The sequence below is a fragment of the Patagioenas fasciata genome, chromosome 2 (genome assembly GCF_037038585.1).
Source record: "Patagioenas fasciata isolate bPatFas1 chromosome 2, bPatFas1.hap1, whole genome shotgun sequence".
Classification (NCBI taxonomy): Eukaryota; Metazoa; Chordata; class Aves; order Columbiformes; family Columbidae; genus Patagioenas; species Patagioenas fasciata.
In genome coordinates this window covers 160,933,046-160,952,777 of record NC_092521.1, presented here as the reverse complement: position 1 = coordinate 160,952,777, position 19,732 = coordinate 160,933,046, and the positions used below count along the sequence as shown (strand labels likewise).

Genomic DNA, 19,732 nt, shown 5'->3' with positions numbered 1-19,732 from the left:
TATAAGAGCAACTGTTTAAATCCCCAGAAAAGGCTTTGGCCTCTGAGGCAGCTGCCAGCAAATCAGACTAGTGAAGCAACCAGTAAGAAACTTACAGAAAGCAATTACAGCTCTTTATTGTCTGTTATAATATAACTAGGTTTAGAAATACTGCTCCATTGTTTCATGCCTTCATTCACCAAATTATGACTTCCTCTTGTGGAATTGCAACCATCATTTTCTTTTAAGGACTATACCTTCCTTCATAACCACCTGACCTTGCAGAAAAAGACATCAATATCCTTTTATATATTCTCCATTCAGGCAAAAAAAAACCAACACACCATTACTGCTATTTAAACTCAACCAAATGGAAATGCTTTGTCTCTTACTAGTATTGGACACATTATATTTATGTTCTTGTTCTATAGTACAGTAAGGCTCAAGTAATTTTCCTTCCAGATAACATTTGTTCAATGACCTTCATGGACTTGTATTAACTTTTTCAGCGCAAGCACAAATGGAAACTTCAACAGGCGGTGTCTGTCTTGTGATCTGATTGAAAACTGCACTTATTTCAGTGCATCCTTCAGCCACAATCTGCAATACTTCCTGCTGACATGTGAAGGTATGTTGGATTTTGTTATTCCAGTTGTTGGGCCTTAGGATTTAAAGCCAGCATTGATATCTTTAGATATCCTGTGTACTTGTGGGCATCTTGCAAGACTGGCCATAAATATCTGGGTCACCTTGCTTTTAAAGCATTACTCTTAACATTTATTTTTTTCTTCTGTGTAGTTTTATTTTTAACTATAAAGCAGTTGTGTGCATCCTTTTTCTGTGCATATCTATTAAAGATAGAGTTACGTTCCTGTAGCTACTCCAAGCATCCTTAAGTTACTGTAACGGCAAAACCTAGAGGACATAACACATCAGAAAGTTTGTAAGAGATAAACCAGCGAGGTGAGATTAACTGTGGGTGACTGAGATTGAGTTCCAAATGCATCAACTCGTACCAGTACTGTGAACAGGAGGATTCAAAGAAAGTTAAAATGAAAAGACAGTTTGCCAAGAAAAGGCTATTTCCAGAAAGATACCTACTCAACAATGTAAGTACAGGATATCTTGTGTTTCACTCCTCATTCATCATGAATTTACTTTAACCTGGAGTAATCTCCAGGTCCAACAGAGATTTCCTGTGTTGAAAATGCCTCAGAGTATCCAAAAGGCTAAGGATAGAGGACATTTCAGGAGGAGAATCGTAATAGTCAGCTTTCAACAGCTCTGATAGGACTAAATGCATAACTCCATAGCATTTAATCCTGTGTAATTTAATTTTGTTTAATTTTCCTAAATTCCACACGCAATGCATGCACAGCAATCACTCACTGTTATGATTGCAACTGCTCAAATGGCTGTGTGCTCTCTAAAGCAAGTATTGCAAAGAAGCAAGACAACAAGTGATGCCTCAATTTCCACAGCTCAACATAAAATTAACGTGTGTAATGTAAATAAAAGTCTATGCTGTCATAGAGCAACTAAGTGCCCTCTGTGCTGATCACCAGCAGTCTGTTTGGTAATACATGGGCTGACCCTTTTCTTCCTAACAAGTGTTCAGCATTTGTGAATAACAAGATTAAGGTTTCTAAAGGGTCTAATCAACAGTTATGGGGTGACATGTTTGGATTACATTGCATCTCACTCACAAAAACCTGCAGTGATACCTGAAGAGATCAAGGAGTTTTATTAGTTTGTACATTAATCCAGATCCACAAGATAATGATTTTGTATAACAAACTGTGGGCAAGATTCTCAGCTGCTGAAAACAATACCTCCACTATAAGGTCATTAGAGTTAGACCTGTTTATATCTGCTGAATATATCTTTGTCTGAATTTTCATTGCACAGGACTAAATTCTCAAACTGTAATCTCAGTGTAACATAAATTCAGCACAGCTTGAACCATGGAACTAATATCAATGTTTCCATTCAGATACCTTTGCAAAGTATCTATACATAGAGAAAATACAGAGATCTTGCTAGGATTTCCATTTTCAATGGTTTTATACAAATATTAGTCAATTGCATTTGGTGGTTTGATTCCTCGTTTACATAACCAAAAGTGAGAGGTCTTTCAACTTCTTTGCTTTCAAGCAATTTACAGGAACATCACTACTTTTTATTGTAGCACTTTTCATGTAGGATCCATCTAACTTTGTTTATCTCCTATGGGTACATTTACAGCAGAGACAACTCCCTTTGGTTCCTGTTACAGATGATGTGAGTCAGGTCAGTGGAAACATCTGGTTTTGGCTGAAATGCAGACTTCTGTATAGAAGTAAACCCGTCAGACTTTGGTCATCCCACGAGGTTAGAAATGTTGTGGTTTGATGGGGAATCACTTGGATCCACTAATAGGAGAGTTCCTTTTCCACATCTCCTCAGGCTGCTTAGCTGGAGCTTGGCCTTGCCTCACTCTCTCAGGGTATTTTATTACTCATAAGCAGTTGGACATTAGTATCTTTTTGATTAGCAGGAAATACTATTTATTCATCTAGACAAATAACACAAAGATGGAAAAGTTGCTTGAATGAGGATATATCAAAGAGTCCTGCTTATTCTTCAGTTGATCAAGAACGTAGATCAGCAGCAGCCCACCAGAGTGGACGGACTTTTTTCTTACATCATCAGCTACCCAAGGGCTTCTGCCAGGAGTTTCCACCTCTGATTCTCCAAAAAAAAATCACATTTGGAGTCAATGTTAATGACCAGACAGCAGCAGACAGCCCCTATGGCTGTTTGGTGCTTTCGTCTCCATCTGCATTGTATAAAAGCACTCAGAGCTCAGGTCTTACTGCATACTCTGTGGCTGCCTACAGAAGTGGGTGTTTGTAGCAGTAGCTGGTGTATGACTTTATGTCAGACCCATATGTGTCTTCAAAGGTAGATCATAGATGATTTTGTGGTGATCAAGCCTGTAATTATTTTAAAAATTGTATTTTCTCAGCTACCCACACGACAAATGCATGGGAAAATATTTGTGACTTGAAAACAATTTCTGTACCAGCACTTAGAGACTGACCCCCACTATACCTCAGTTTCACTTTATCCCTTATGTTATCTTTATGACCTTAAGTTGCAAACTTCACTTGTTTAGAGACACAGGCACGGCTGTGGCTCAGCTGAACCTCTCTGAAATGGCTGGCAAGGTTTCTAAGATATGATTAAGCAACTGACGCTTCTAAAGTGCTCTGTGATACTTAAATGAAAAGCAACAGAAAGGGAAAATACGTATCTTTTAAAAATAAATGAAAAAAGGTCTGGCATTGCTCATTTGACCCCAAAGGTCAAGGCTGGTAGTTTTCTGCTCAGTGCTTTGGTGCTTTAGAAGCAGCATATAATTGTCTTAAAGGACTTATTGCTGTCCTGCAGACTATGCTTAATAGCAGTGCTACCTGGCACAGACTGAAGTGAGAAAAGTATGCTATAATAAAAGGTAACCTCTCTTTCAAGAGGACAATGTAATGCCTACTGTCAGGAGGCAACATTTATTGCAATCACTCAGTCCCAGAAGGCCAGTTACCTTATTTTTCATCTAATTTTATGTGCTCATGATTAAATTACTGTAGCAGGATCTGAGGAAACATGACACTTTGCAGACTGCTGTTGGATTATCTCTTCTAGACACTGGCAAAAAAGCAGTATGTGCTGGAGCAAGGTCACTCCTTCTGTCATTTTCATCATAAAATATGGGCTTACACTTCTGTCTCTCTCGTAAACCAGCACAGGCACTGCCACTGATTCCCTCTAAGATAAACAGAAAGAAGATCTGGATGGGAGGGTTTTGCTACTTTCTACATGAATTTAATTGAGGGTTTTCTTATCTGGAATGAGATATAAAATTCAATTGCATAGAGAAGAAGGTAAGAAATTACGAGTTTGGGCTGTGGAAAGCAATTTATTCCTGTTTCTTTAGTGGGACTCAAGCATGTAAGGTGCAAGGCTGAATGACATGGAGCCAGTAAAACACTAAAGCCCGTTTTTAGGTGATAGCTCGTTCTCCTTTGAAGGATGAAGCCTAATCAATGATTACCACTGCAGACAGTTTTGCAGTGTTTTGATATTTCCGTTTTAAATAGGTGCACCTTGCCTTCAATGCCTCTTTTCCTTGCTCCCCAGTGTAACCTTCCAGCGCTATTAAAACTTGAGTCCCAATGAGGTTGTTCATAGGGGAAGAAAAGGACATGCAACCATTTCTGTTTCAGGCTGACCTGTACTCTGACAGTCTGTGCAGCACGTTTGATTACGGTGCCTTCACTCTCATAAAAAATCCGTGAAGTCACTGAGACTTTTGCTTAAACACCCAGAACTGGCAAAGATTTTCTGGATCCTGGAGTTCAAGCCCCTGTTGCTGCAGGCAGTGACATCGTAGCATTCTTTACATTAGCTGGTCAGTCTCCACCCACTGACCTCAGCCATAAGCTGATCTTGGCCATCTCAATGCACTTGAGGGGGTGTGAGGCTCCGCACAAAGGGTTAATGCCTTCTAGCTCTGAGATAAGTACAATAGTGATGAAGACCTCTAGCACATACATACATTACTGCATTTAATGCCGTTTAATACGTGATGAAAATGATAGGGGTGTTGTTCATGGAATGCCTACCAGCCTGCTAATTAAAGTTCTCCATAATCATGCATTATCAAGGCTTTGTCACCATTTAAGGCTGGGCTGGCAGATCAATAGGTGACAGATGCTCTCAATTAACCCCCATCTTCCCCACCAGGGAAAGGGAAGGAGAAAAGGAAGAGAGACTTATGGGTAAAAGCAAAACAAAAAGCCCTACAGCTTTAACAAAACAATAACAATGAATAATAGTATTATAAACATTCATACTATTAGTAGTAGTAGTAGTAATGATAATAATAATAATAGAAATAATAGAAATATACACAAAACCAATATTGCCATGCCCCAACAATGATCCAGCTGATGCTGGAGGGCAGGTGCCGGGAAGTCCCAGACTGGATTTAGCATCAAATGGGAACCAGATTCAGGAATGCATGGATTAGGATTGTAGTCAGGAGAATGGGCAGAATGTTTCATGGACACCAGGCATGAAAGAAGAGACCAGGACCTTCATGATGCCTCAGCTTTAAACTGAGTATGATGTTTTATATATATGTAGATAGATAGATAGATAGATAGATAGATAGATAGATAGATAGATAGATAGATAGATAGTATAGGATGGAATACTTCATTAGTTAATTTTTCGTCACCTGTTCTGTCCACTTCTCCTGCAGGTACAACCCTTTTACAACCCTTCACTTGGGGAATGTAAGAGATCCATCAGTCACCTTGGTTTCTATGGAAAGTAGTTTAATTTGGGCCTTTTCTGCATAACCTTTCTACCATTAGCTCAGTGAAACTGTAAACATTAGGAATTATCAGTTCTGGGAGCAGACACTGTGTGCAAATCATGTAGCCAGCTTCAGAAAGTGCAGTTACTTAGAATAAACTTAACTAAAAAGAAAAAGTACTGAAAGGAGAATTGGTCCTGTTTGAACAAAAAACAGGACAGAATTAGTCATTTTTACGGATGACACAAAGAAAAAGTTACACAGAGGAGAAATGACTGTAATGAGGGCTAAGAGAAAACTATTGTCTCATGCTTGGCATGGTTGCTGGTGATAGAGAAGTGCATTTGCTGCTGCACTGTGCATTATCCTTCCATTCATTGAGCAAATTGGGAAAAATCAGCTTTCACTTTGCTAAGAGACATCAGACAGGGAATACTATTTTCTTCTATATGTCTGAAGTCCTTCTTCCTTTTCCAGAAACAGTAGATTGTTTTGATTCAAAATACCGTAAAATCACTATAGTTTATCCTATCTTTTTGAAGATTATCTCTGCTGGAACCTGAGTTTGTAGCTGACTAGTAGTTTTTATTGTCGGTATTGCCCAGATCAAATTACTTCAAAGCCATCTCTCTCTTTGAAGAAAGGAAAATAGACTCTTCCAACAAAAATGTTTAAGTATTATCATCTGATTTGGATGTCTCTCTAGCACTCCTGTTATCAGCCTGGATGCTGTAGATCAGTAATCACAGGTAATGGGAATGAAGTCATTTCTGCCTTTACTAGCAGGCAATTTTGGAGCTGTAGAGCAAAATGATATGTTTGTCACTGAGCCGTGTTTGATAAAATACATAAAGAGACAATGGGGAAAGGATTTATCTGAGTATATATCTGATTTTCCACAGGTATGTCCTCTAAGCCAGGAGCCACAATGACAACAGCTCTGTAACTACACTCCCTGGCCCTACAGTGCTGAAGGATGCCTATAGGCCTGGGAAATCATCAAAAATAGGATTTATAGCTCTTCAATCCTAGCAGATAATATCCTGGTTCAGTTCCCATAAACAGAGAACAAGTAGTGCAAAAGCACTGAGCAGGAAAATGTTGCAATTCAAGGATCTCCTTTGAGAGTGATTCAAAGTAATGAAGAAGCAACACAACCAAATTAGTGATAATCTGAGTCAAGTTCCTCGTATCATTGTACAAGTAATTCATTCTGTCTGTGTATTTATGAAATTTAAAGGCAAGTGCTGCAAGTTTATCCTTTATGGAGGCAGCGTGTAGCTGTAAACTTCTCAGCTCCTTAAACTGTTTCTTGAGAATTTAGTTACCTTCTTTCCTCCCTCTTGGCATACAGTGGAAACACCATCTGGACACGGGCACACTTAGGAGCTTTACTTGCTGCTTCCACTTGCTAGGTTTATTCTGAGCATTAAAAGTCCTTTTGTTACTTTACATTTATTTTATTTTCCAGATTTTTGTTGGAGTCAGCAAAGACTTTTACTACCAAGTTTCGTAAAATCAACTGTCTCTGCTTTATGGCAGGTTGTCCTAACCTTGATTTTAATCACATTTTAACACCCCAAAGTTCAGCACATGGTTTAGCAAGGTTCGGTCTTCAGTACAGAGAGGTTTCCATGTTTTGGAATAATTTTACAAATCTAGATTTTTATGCCCTCTGATGTGGTCACAGCGCAAGCTCCCACCCACACAGATGATACAAGCCTGAAATGTATGGTTACACTTCTCTAAGATACCATATATGCATAAATTATTAGTGTAGGTGACAAAGACATTAAGTGAAATCAATAATTTATAATGAGGGCTGCTTTAGTACAGTGCATCATCTCAGTATTTATGCTTGTTGGGACCGGGATTCAAAATGGACCTGAAGTCCTTAAGCAGTTCAATCTTTCTAAACCCAGATACTAATTGCTAATTAGCATCTCTCTTACGTTCTTTTAATAACATGGCAAGGACTTTTTACAAAAAACTACTAGCCAGCAATCATGTGCAAAAGAACTTTTAAAGGAGGCTGGAGGTGGTCAGGAAAGTGGGGAAAATGTATCATTAATTCTTTCTTTTGTGGTACATTGCCCAGTGCTGTAGAGCATGAGATAAGCTCAGCCAACAGCCGGGTGGGTGGGAACATCCTTTGGAACACCAACATCCAGCACCATTACCATTGGCATCATTCAGCTCAAGGATTTAAACCCTGTGATTTTTTTCTTAAATGTGAGTAAACATTAAATTCTGGGCATTGTTTCTAGTATTGTGGCTATATTTAGATACCATTACTGCATAAAAACTTTGTCTTTCATGAGGAGATACAGATTTTGGAAAATCTCCTGGTATTTTATTCTCTCATGGAATTAGCAGCTGATTTGGATAAACTTGAATGTGTTCCAAAGAAAAGTTAAATTAAAACAAATAAAGTACCTGGGTTTGTTGATGAATTTCACTGTAACAAAGTAACATTTTATTTGCCCATCTTCTTATGGGTTCAGTCAGTTTCATCTGCACTTTCTATAATCCTGAGTTTGGGGAGCTTTCTTCCCTGAAAATCCCATAAAATCTTCAAGGTATGAGTTTTAATCATCAAATATCTTCACAAAAGTTTACTAGTTCTAGCATATCACTCAGGAGATATTTTTGTCTGTAAGGTTCATCACAAAAAAACCAGATGCTTCTGTTTCCCTATTAATATGAGGTGGCAATGGGATCATCACAGAGACATTATTGGCAGTAATTTGTATATCTGTGTCACTTTGAACAGGAAGAGCTTCGTATTATTTAATATCTCAGGATAATTCTATATTGAGATTTATCAGGATACAGGGAGGAGAGAGTAGAAGTTGTATGGTTGGTGAAATAAATACCGCACTAGGCATTTAATTCAAGTTATGGAAAGATGTGTAAAGCCCTTTGCAGCCTTTCCCCAGATGATAATTTTCATGCTTTTACCCAGTGGGGAGCAGAGATACAGTGAGAATTAGTGGTTTGCCTATGGCCACATCTTGAGTCAAGTATCGTGACCCCCATTTCCTTCCTCATATTAGAAGACATCACTCCAAAGAAAAGCACCATTGGCTACTAGAATAGACCAGGACTAGTGCTGTAGCCTGTCTCCATCCATGGATGGTGCATAATTACTCTCTCAGGATTTTAGCAATCATGTACCCATCAGGAACATATCTGCCCAGCACCTGCAATAAGAGGTTGGCTCATACCTTCAGGCAGGAGAATAATGAACCCTTTTCCACATCTTTCCCAGTTCCTTCATTTAATCAGACCTTTCAACCTGTGCCATTTGGGCCACACTTACCATTCCTGGAAAGCAGTGTAAAATCTAGAGACAAGGATATTTTATACTAACTATGGACAAGCAGAAGCCAGGAGCCGTAAATCAGTGTGCGATGTCTACCATTCATAAAGCACAAGTTTGTAAAGCAATGTTTTGTCCACAAAACCTAACTACATTGCTCATGTATCACTTTACATATCACACAGAAATCTTCCGTATCACATTCTCATCAACAGCATCTCTGGAACCAGATTGTTCCTAGTAGTTGTTATGCTCAGGTAAAAATATATTTGGCTATTTATAGATTATAAAAAACTTCAATATTTAGGAAAATATATCTGCAAAAAGTAGGTGGACTGCTTTATTTTTGTCCATTTCTATAACAAAATAAACATGTTATTTGGATAGTACTGTTGGATTCTCTAAATACTGAATTGAAAGTAGACACTTATGATACATATCCATCTTAGGGCCAGCACTCATCAATGTCTTTATAAATGACTTAGACTCAGGAATTGAGGGATTGCTTAGCAAGTTTGCTAATGACACAGAATTGGGGGGAGCTGTTGACACTCTTGAGGGCAGAGATGCCCTGCAGAGGGATCTGAACAAATTGGAGAACTGGGCAATCATGAACTCCATGCAGTTCAACAAGAGCAAGTGCCGGATTTTGCACTTGGGACACAGCAACCCTGGCTGTACATACAGACTGGGGCATGAGATGCTGGAGAGCAGCTCCACAGAACCTCCCCCTGGGGGTTCTGGTCAACAGCAAGTTGAACATGAGCAGACAGTGTCCCTGGCAGCCAAGAGGGCAACCGTGTCCTGGGTGCATCCAGCCCAGCATGGCCAGCCAGGCAGGGAGGGGATTGTCCCGCTGTGCTCTGCACTGGTGCGGCCTCACCTGGAGCACTGTGTGCAGGGCTGGGGACACAGGATAAAAAAGATATTGAGCTGCTAGAGAATGCCCAGAAGAGGGCTATGAAGTTGTGATGGGGTTGGAGAGGAAGCTGTATGAGGAGTGGCTGAAGTCACTTGGTTTGTTCAGGCTGGAGAAGAGGAGACTGACAGGAGACCTCATTGCAGTCTACAGCTTCCTCACAAGGGGAGGAGGAGCAGGGCTGAACTCTTCTCTTTAGTGACCAACGAGAGAACCTGAGGGAATGGCAGGAAGATGTGCCAGAGGAGGTTTAGATTGGATGTGAGGAAAAGGTTCTTCACCCAGAGGATGCTGGACACTGGAACAGGCTCCCCAGGGAGGTGTCACAGCCCCAAGCCCGACAGTGTTCAAGAAAAGACTGGACAACACCCTCAGACACATGGTGTGAACTGTGGGGTTGTCCTGTGCAGGGACAGGAGTTGGACTCCATGATCCTTGTGGGTCCCTTCCAACTCAGAACATGCTGTGATTCTATATGCTTACAAACAGGTGGCTTTTATAATAGTTGTTTTAGTTTGTTGACCTGTACTAGACATGAAGATTTCAAAGACAGGTTTGGTAACAGTGGTCTGAGAAGTCCTACCTATCTGCAAAATGCTAGTTAGGACACATGGACTTGATTTTTTTTCTGTGTCACAAGCTCCTTTACAGAACTCAAGCAGGTCTTGTATTTCCAGCTTCCTAGAGGTGTTGTGAAAATAAAATCCATTACTGACTGCAGAGAACATGCAGTGACAATAAGGGGCATAGAGGCTCCTGGATGGATAAATTACCAGAGCGGTTTTGAAAGATTGAGTGAATCTTCAATCTGTTCACTGCAGAGAAACCTTCCGAGCAGAACCCCAGCTATTAGCATGCAGGAGAGCACTCCCATAACAAAACCAGCATGTCAAATTATTAAATCATAGCGGACTGAAGAGTTAACAAGGCATGTTTGTGCACGATTGCTGTTAGCTCACAGCACCTCCCGATGTTTCATCTCAATAGCAATTCAATAACTAGTCTGTAATTACATCGCAAGCCTTAATAAGTGTGGGGACAGTCGTCCCAGGTGCTGAATGCTCTTAACTCCCAGCAGCCGCAGTGGGAGCTGGAGATGTTCAGATGCTCGGCACATTGCGGGATGGGACTCCAGCAAGACCAACCTCCTGTGCCACTGTAGCATTGCTCAGTGCCTTTAGAGACAGGCAACAATCTCTTGAATGAGGGATTGAATTTTGAGTTATAGCAGCAGTAAAGCAGTTATGAAAAATATAATAACCCATTTTGGCTCAAAGCATGTCATTATGTATTATATGTTTTTATAGCTCTGTGAGTGTGTTAGGAACTGGGAGACCCAGTGCAGCTGCAAAGGGGAATATCATCCTGTGGCTTTTTCAGTTCAGAGGGTCCCTAGATATGTATATGTGTGCAGTTTTCTCCTGGTGAGTGCTATGGAAGTACTGATCTTCTAAGAGGGATTTGAACAGGAAAAAAAGCATTTGCTTGTCAAATGCTACAGAGAGACTGTTTCTTTGAGAGTGTTTTCTGTCAATAGCACCCAGATTTAAAAGGTAGAAACTCTTTTTCTTGCTTTTGAGAGATGTAGAAGGTGAACTTCCTATTTAACCTCTCCAGATAACCACTTCATGTGGTTAGGGGCATCTCTGGCAGATGGCTGGGGAAAGCTTGCTATTGTGGCTACAAGTATCTCATTCTATGACCTGAAACAAGCATTAAACGCACAGAGGGGAAATACCTACATTTAATCCCTTCATAACCATAGTTATGTAGAAAGCCTGACGCCTGGCATTATTCCTGAAGCATGTGGGTTTAGTGTTAACTAATAACATCGTAGAACTACCCATCATGGCAATGGCAAAGCATCTTAGAGTGTCTCTAAAGTACTTCTTACTGAAATTCAAGTAAATGCTAAGTGCAGCTGGTCCTGCTAGGATGCCCAAAACTTGGCTATTCAGGTGACCTTTAACAAGGATCGTAATAAATTGTGTCACTGAGATAGTCTGAGGAGACTTAACTAGATGCTGAAATAACTACTAGTGCTGAAAATTAGTTTTGTCAACCAATCAAGAGTCTATGGATAGAGAAACGGAATAGGCATACCCTGGTTTAAACAAATGTGAAAGATCGCTTTTACTAATGGGGTGTACACCAGCTGCCACCAAACCTCAGTGTAGCTGCATCAACAGCTCTGAAGAGCACATCCAAGGCTGAGAGCCAACTTTAGATGCTCTCCTTACTGCAGGCGCCATAAGTGATACCTCCCAGGTGGTAACTGAGAGGAGGAGGGTCGAGGGGAAGGTGGTTTCTACCTCCTGCCCTGGCTGATTTTGCCTCTCTCTGCCCCACCTTGCCTTGCTGTTAAGTGTAATAACCCCCTAAAAAAGCACCTTATAGTATTTTTCACCAGTACATCTCGAGAACCCCGGCACTGTATGTCCTCAAGGTCTGGAAGACAGCAGTCAGTTCTGCCACTGAAAGAGGCAGCTCCATTCTCTGTCCACCTTAGGTTTTTTTCACCAGTCTGCTACCTGTTCCACAAATAGGCTCACTCTGAGCCAGGTCCAGGAACTTAACTGTATGAAAATTGTTTTATTTTTTTTGTTCTGCTGGAGTCAGTTCTAGAAGCTCTTCTGTTGTTTTGCTGGGTGCTTGTATAAACATTTCTGATCGTGCAAGGGAGTGGGACATGCTGGGATGGGACCAAGTGGCCGAGGTGGGGATAGAAGTGGGCAACACTAGTTTAAATTTTGTAGGGAACCACAAAGTGAAGTTTTGGGAATATTTTATGGGCCATCCAATGACTGCAGCTTGTTACTGCTGCACCCCAGAGTAGACTGGTGTCTATATTCTCTATTATTCACAAATAATTATGATTTTCATCTACTAACCTGGAGTTACATTATTTTCCAGCACGTCAAGTAGTATGACATACTTCAACAGAAGGGTTTGCTACTTACTGTCTCATGGGGGTTCAAATTTTCTGAACCATATGAGCTGTTCTTGGCCTGGATCTGATGTCTACAACAAGGGGTAGAAAAACAGTGGCTGACACTGTTCTATGGGGCTTTGAACATGGTGCTGCCTTTCTGGGTAAAGCAGAACAGGCAAAGCCCAAGAGCATGTTACCCTTGTGCTACTGCACAACCCAGGCATCCTAGCCCAAATATCTGGCTGACAAAATCCAAGATGCATGAGAAACATGGAGGTAACACCAAAGTGCAGCTAGAGGAAATGGCCTCAAGTTGCACCAGGGGAGGTTTAGATTGGATATTAGGAAAAGTTTCTTCACGTAGAGGTTTATGAGACAGTGGAACAGGCTGCCAAGGGAAGTGATTGAATCACCATCCTTGGAGATGTTTAAAAGGCATCTAGATGAGGTTCTTAGGGACATGGTTTAGTGCTAGAGTTAAGTTATTATTTGATTTTATGATCTTGAGGTTCTCTTTCAACCAGAATGATTCTATAATTCTATGTGTCTATGATTCTAAATGCCCTGCGATGTGATAACGGCTTCCAGAAACCAGTCACAGCCCAATGGTGTGGGTGCAGGTTCCTACCCAGCCCCACACTCCATGAGCACAGCAGCCCTGCTCATGCCTAGAAGGTGATCCCGGTGGTTGCTCACATATTAGGTCACTGGGTGACTGTTATCTGTTGTGACCAGAATGGTTTCCTATACAAAGATGATTACAACAACGCTTCTTTTTTTGTATACCCAGTAGCAGGAGGCTGTAATTAGTGCTTCCAGGCAAACAGTGACCTTTTGGAACTTTTCCTGAGGCTTATGAAGCTTAAATTAGTTTCTGCTGTTTGAAAGCATGCACAGACTTAATCTCTGGGTCCTATTTATATTATAATTACTATATAATTCACATTTACATTCACTTGACTCCCTTTCTTACTTAACAGCCGAGGTTGGCTCTTGCATCTCAACTCCTTTGTGTGCAGTTCATGGGTCAGATATCCCGTGGGTAAATGCGGGACGGGGAGAGCTCATTCCCACTCCCTCACATCCTCGCAACAGACTGATAGGAAAAATCCCTTTTGCAAAACAGAAAGTACCACAAGAGCTTTTTCTCTAGGAAAAGAGAGGATGCTATTAGTGGTTTGGAATCTGCAAGAGAATTTCTTTTCTGTCAGCTGTTAACAACACAGTTATTAAAGTAGTCTGAGATTAAATGAAATAGTGGCTTTTGTGGATGTTCCCATCAGATTTTGTCTTCCTTTAGGTAAACCATTCATTTATGTTCTAAAATATTTCACTGTATTGTTATACAACCTTAATGCAGTGTAAAGTACTCGTGTATACCCAGAGACATAGAATAAGTGGGGGAAAGAGGCATGAATAGTTAATAAGAAAATGAATAGAAACCACCTGTAATTTCCAGTGCATGAAAAAAAAAAAGACTGTGGGTTGAAATTGAAACTTTTATTCCCTTTAAAATTAACCTCATTCTGCAAAGCACTATGTGTTCCTGAGTTTTACATGCTTTGATCCTGGTTTTGTTTTGTCTTTTGCTTGTAAATATGAGCTGTCTGGCCTTGCCCAGAGGAAGGTGATCTGTCACCTGCTCACAGCCAGAGTTCTTGTCATTTGGTCATTCTGTACATATAAAATTTTATCTGAATTCCACTCATAGGAGATAAATGACCGTGACAACAGGCTTCCTCCAATGCTTCACAAATCAGGCAGTGGCCTCCTGCATGTTGAGACTCGGGTGCATGTGCGTTATTTCCAGCTATATGAGCAACCTTGGTCGAACTCATTATTCTGCAGTGGATAGTACAGATGTTACCATCCCACAAGATTTAAAGCTTCCTCTAGGGAAAGCTGGTTTTTTCACCTTGTTTGCCAGCTGGACCAGCCATAAGGTTTATTGCTGGCTTCTTTAGTCCTTTATTAATGTAGTCAGTACATTAAGGATATATTAAAACCTGAGAACTCATGAGAGGTAAACAGCTTAATAAACAGACAATGTGAGGCCATGTTATTTATATTCAGCTAATATCCAGCATCAGTTATTACTTACCTAGCTAGGATACCATTACTTTGTTGCAAGATAATTTAATTTTTACTTTTGGAAAAAAAAATAAATGAAGTTTATCTGCATCAGTTTTTACAAGGCTTATAATGGAACGAGCACAAAAGGTTTTATTCTGTCAGTGTCAATGAGTTGTAAATCGCACTGAGAAGAGAGTATTTTCTTTCATGCTGTTATTAGAAGGAAATACCCTTTTCCCTTTAATATATCAGCAGGATGTTTATTAGAGGACCCTTCCACAGCTCTACCAGGAAATGGCTACACAGTCTCTCCATTATGACTACGCTGCCATTTGTGCTACTTTTTAATCACAGAATCACAATATCTTAGTAAAATTCGGATCGGAAAAAACCTTAGGAGGTCTCTAGTGCAACCTCCTGCTCCAGTCAGTGTCAGAGATCAGACCAGATTGATCAGGGCTGTGTCTAGTCTTTTCTTAAAACACTCCAAGGATGGAGAGCTGCACAAGCTCCCTGAGCATCCTGAGTTATCCGGTGACTTTCCATGGTGGACGAGGAATACAGAAAATGTCAGACATGTTCCTCCACATATCGTATTTCTCTAAGGATTAGCATAAACTAATCCAATAAGAAACAAGCATAATTTTTAAATAGGGACAAATGTTAAACTTCTGCTTTAATCTCTTTTCAAAGTTTGCAGAAAGCCTGGATTAAAATTGAATTGAAAGAGGTTAAATTAATTAGAGATTCAATTAGAATTAGAAGGAAATGGAACAGAAATTGGAAAAAAAAAAAGATAATTGAGTATGGGGATTTATCTTGTTTAGATTCCTTCTTCCAATCATAGATCTGAACCAGCACATTAGAACAAAATAACAAAGCATTTTGGGAAGTCAGTGATCCCCACATGATCTGGAGTGGTTCCTTCCTACCTTCAGTACTTACATCTCCAGGTACACAGTCTTGATGTACTGTCAGGTTTGGGAGTTCTGCAAGCAATTTCTCCTAACTTGCCTCCTTTCTATGGCTGATTTTATCACTATAATGGATTAATACACCTGCAATGTTTCTTGAGGGCCATAGGTATTCTGTTCTTCTTTGGGATCATCCACATGCGTTATTGCATTATGGTTTTTGAAAACCTTCACCAAAACCTCCTGAAAGGAAGGAAATGCTTTCACTCAGCCCACTCAATGTGATGCCTCATTGGATGATATTAATTAAGAAGGAGAGGATGGGGATTAGTGAAGGAATTGTAAGGGAAGGTTAAGTAGCAGCTAAATGAAAGAAGGCGGTAGATTATGATGAAGAGAAATATAAGGCTAATTGGAGATCAGCGGCGGGGTTCGTTAAGAGCTGGTCTTGGGAATAACCCTACTTAGACTGTTCCCTGGCAGCCTGGGAACCCAAAGCTGGACGTAGCTAATGAAATTTGTTAAGGCCACAAAGTGGATAAGCATTATCAGAAGGCAGAGAGAAATATTGAAGAAGCTGGCTGTCTTTCAGGGCTGGAATGGGAGAAATTAATAGAATAAAGAGCAAAACTAAGCATGTGGTGACTCAGGGCAAGAATTTGTCTTGTGTGCTTGAAACTCAAGTGTTACAAATGTCTCAAAAGAGCAGGGGGTTACCTGGGCATACAAAGGTGATCACTGGACGTCTGCAAACCGTTTACTGGCTGTGGCCATGGAGAAGGCTCTTTCATAATGGATCAGGCAAACAATTTTCCACAGAACTGAGCAAGTAGCAGTTTCGCTTTATAAGGACCAGTTAAGACATCCTCTACAGCAGGGCCAGGGTCCTGGTCATTTCTGTTTAGGAAGGAGAAACTGAATTGACATGCTCTTGTATTAAAGAATAAGAGGAAAAGAGATTTTGTCTTACAAAAGGGAGCTAAAATAATCTATTTTTTTTATATTGGATGAGATCTTTGGGGACACATGACTGCTTTAATTATAATAGGAATATTTGTGATTAGTAGAAGATGGCTTGTTGGCACAAACTCAAAAAGGTGTAAATTGGAGTGACAGCCGGTGCAGCTTCAAGTTAGAAAGCAGCTCCTACCAGAAGAGTGAGACACCAGTAGGAATTACATCCATGAAAACAGAGTTATATTTAGTGGGAGTTTGTCAATACTTTTGTAACACAGAACTACCTGAAGAAGCAAGGGAGAGTCTTCTCAGACCCAGAGGTCCCATGTTATTCTGCATCTCGGCAATCGCACGACAGACAGTTGGATGGAGCCAGTTAGTGTCAGCCCAGCTTCCACGCTGTTTTGTAGGTACCACTCAAAATCCCACAGAACAGACTCAGGACCTGACCACGCTTATTCATTCAAGCAATCTTTTTGAAGAACTCACTGGAGCTATTTTGTGTAGTATAATTAAAGACAGATCTCTTCCTCATTTACCCTCTAGACACTGAAAACTGAAGCCGCCTCAGAACAACCAGATTTATTTCTGCTCTATATAAAGTAAGCATGAAATTTATTACTGGTATCAGACGAGGCAGAAACAAGCAGTACCATCGGTGCGGTTTGTGCAATCCTGTGTGTTGCGTGCGAACAAGACAGTATTGATTATTTTACAAGACAAGTTACATTTGAGGAAGTAGATTAGATTAAAAAATTAAATGCCTTGGGGAGGGTGAATAGCAGCACAAATCTGTTTGATGTTTGTGTCAACAAGGTTGCCAAAGCAAACAGCACGAACATCTGTCTGTAGCGTAGACTGGAAAATACTGTAAATGGGAAAATATTTTAATTGTTAGCAGTGATTCACGGAACTCCCCATGTCTTAATTTATTAGGCTGATAATATCGCCCCAACATATGAACTTTATGCAGCGTGTATAAATAATTCATGGACTAGCAAATAAAGAGATCTGGAATCTGTACGCAGAGATGGCTGTTGCCAATTATCTCACTTGTGCAGAGCCAGACCCTCTCAGCTCCTGTCGCTTGCAGCTGCTCTTTTAAATCATTCATCAGCGCTTAAGAGATATGCTGGTGGGGCTGGCAGAGAGTATTTGAATTTTCATTGTTTACACACTGTGAATTTAGCTTCTGGTCTGAAATTATCTGCCACATTGAAGCCTTTGAGAATATGGATGAGAAGAATAAGACAATTCCTCTTTTTTTTTTTTCTTTTTAAACACTTATGTAAGCCTTCATTACTTTTTTTTTTCAATTTTACTTTATGTTCTTTTTATAATCACTACTTTCATTTTAATGTTGTAACTGATATAATTCCCTATGCTGTTTAAATCATGAAAACATCAGGAATATTGTGGAATATTATCTTCAAAATATTATAAAACAAATGCCTGGTAAACATTTTGTTCAAAATTGTATGACTTTCCATTGTTATTCTATAAATCTATACCTTACAACCTTAAAATCTAGAGTCACTTATTTCTGATAGTGTTTAAGCATAACCTTCTTGGAAGTAATAATGAAAGCTGCTTAAAAAATTGATGACAAGCCATGGCCAATGCTTTTTCTTGTCAAATTACCAAGGCACTGAGTTTCTGTGCACTTTCAGATCACAGCAGGTCATACTTCCTTGATGATGAATTTGCCCGTGTCATTACGGTGATATGGCTTAATTTACTTCTAGCATGGATAATGACAGTAACGTCTTTAAAGTCAAAGGCCTTATGATAAAGCCAGACTTTTAACTGTAGTAATTGAAAATCTCATTCCTGTAACTAGAGATTTATGCAGCATTATTAACTGTGCGTCTGTCCGGAAATGTATAGAGTATGTCTATACACACAGAAGTTTTCTTGTCAATACTTTTGGTCCTTTCTCTTAAGCTATAAATAAAGCAAAGGCATTAAAACTGCTGGCAAGTTACTGGAGTTCACTGGTGCAATGCTGGAGCCAAGGAAAGGGGAGCAGAGCCCACTCCTGCCAGAGGGATGCAGGGAGAGATAACAGGGTCACAGAGCCCATATGGTGCCACCCAGCACCTTAAAAATTTGGGTTGATGTGGCAGAGAGCAGCAGAACCAGGTCCCACACCTCAGGGTGTATGACAGCCCTGTGTGTAACTACCCCTCCGCAACCAGGGCAGGGGAAGAAATCCAACAGCATCATCCTCCCCTCATCCTGCAGGAAAGTGTCCTGCCCAGGATTTTGGGAACACCCACCCAGGTTATGAGGTGTGCACTGGGTCTTTCTTACCTTTTCACATCGGTGCAAAGCAGGTCAGTATCTGTTTTACTTTCTTAAAGTGGAGCACTTTGTGTTTTATTCCACAAGAAGCACAAGCAAATGTTTAAATCCAACCTGCACCTGATGCCCATACACACTCATCACCTCTGTAAGCGAGAGGCAGAGTGTTCACAAAATTTCTGAGGGGGACGGGTAGACACGGGTGCTCAGCGGCACTGATTAAAGAACAGAAGTAGCAGAATGTGCCAGGGCTCAGGAGTCCCAATCAAAGCCCGTTTGGAAGGGCTCTGGAGAGAGGGGACACAGAGCAGGGGATGTCCTCGCTCTGCTTCTGTCAGCTCCCAGCAGTTCATTGAACAAATTAGGTTTCACTCTCAGATTCACAAATGACAGTGGATGGCATTTACCAGATGGCATGTGTAATGGGGCTGTCACACTGTTATAGGTTTAAAAATAAAGTACAAGAGGCATCTGATGAATATACACTTCCTAATTTCAAGAATTTTGTTCTATCCCTGTCAGGCGTTAGGTACTTGTGAGTGTTGAGAGACTTTTGATGTGTGTGTACTAAAAGACATAGTCTAGCGTGTAACTAGGTTGTTTCACTTTAAGAATTGGCATTGAAATAAGCCATTTACTTCATTCCTAAAAAGTGATTTTTCTTCTTAATGACTTTCAGCCTGCTCACAAGTGAAATGCATTCTTTAACTGGAATGTCATCACTGGGAATATTTAATATCAAGACTGGTCTTCCTCACAAACCTGATTATTCCACTCTGTAGATTACTGTCTTTACCATTTTTCCTCATTTGTTGAAAAATAAAAATTGAGCAACTCGAAAGTCTGCTTTTTCAAGGATAATGATGCATAGTTTAAAATATTTTTATTTCATATTACCTCAAACTGAATATCTGTATATGGGACCTCACATTAAAATATTGATTTGGGAAGATTACAGTAAGCTAGTGAG

The 19,732-nt window shown here is 40.2% G+C and overlaps 1 protein-coding gene across 4 annotated transcripts in view; it reads left to right on the top strand.

Moving 5' to 3' along the window:
* Positions 1-19,732, top strand: part of DPP6 (dipeptidyl peptidase like 6) — a 563,202-nt gene that overhangs the window by 522,703 nt on the left and 20,767 nt on the right. For all 4 annotated transcript variants that reach the window (XM_065831232.2, XM_071805326.1, XM_065831231.2 and 1 more), the window contains exon 16: positions 489-607. In XM_065831232.2, the coding sequence (XP_065687304.1) occupies positions 489-607 (119 nt within the window). The remainder of the gene's footprint in view (positions 1-488; positions 608-19,732) is intronic.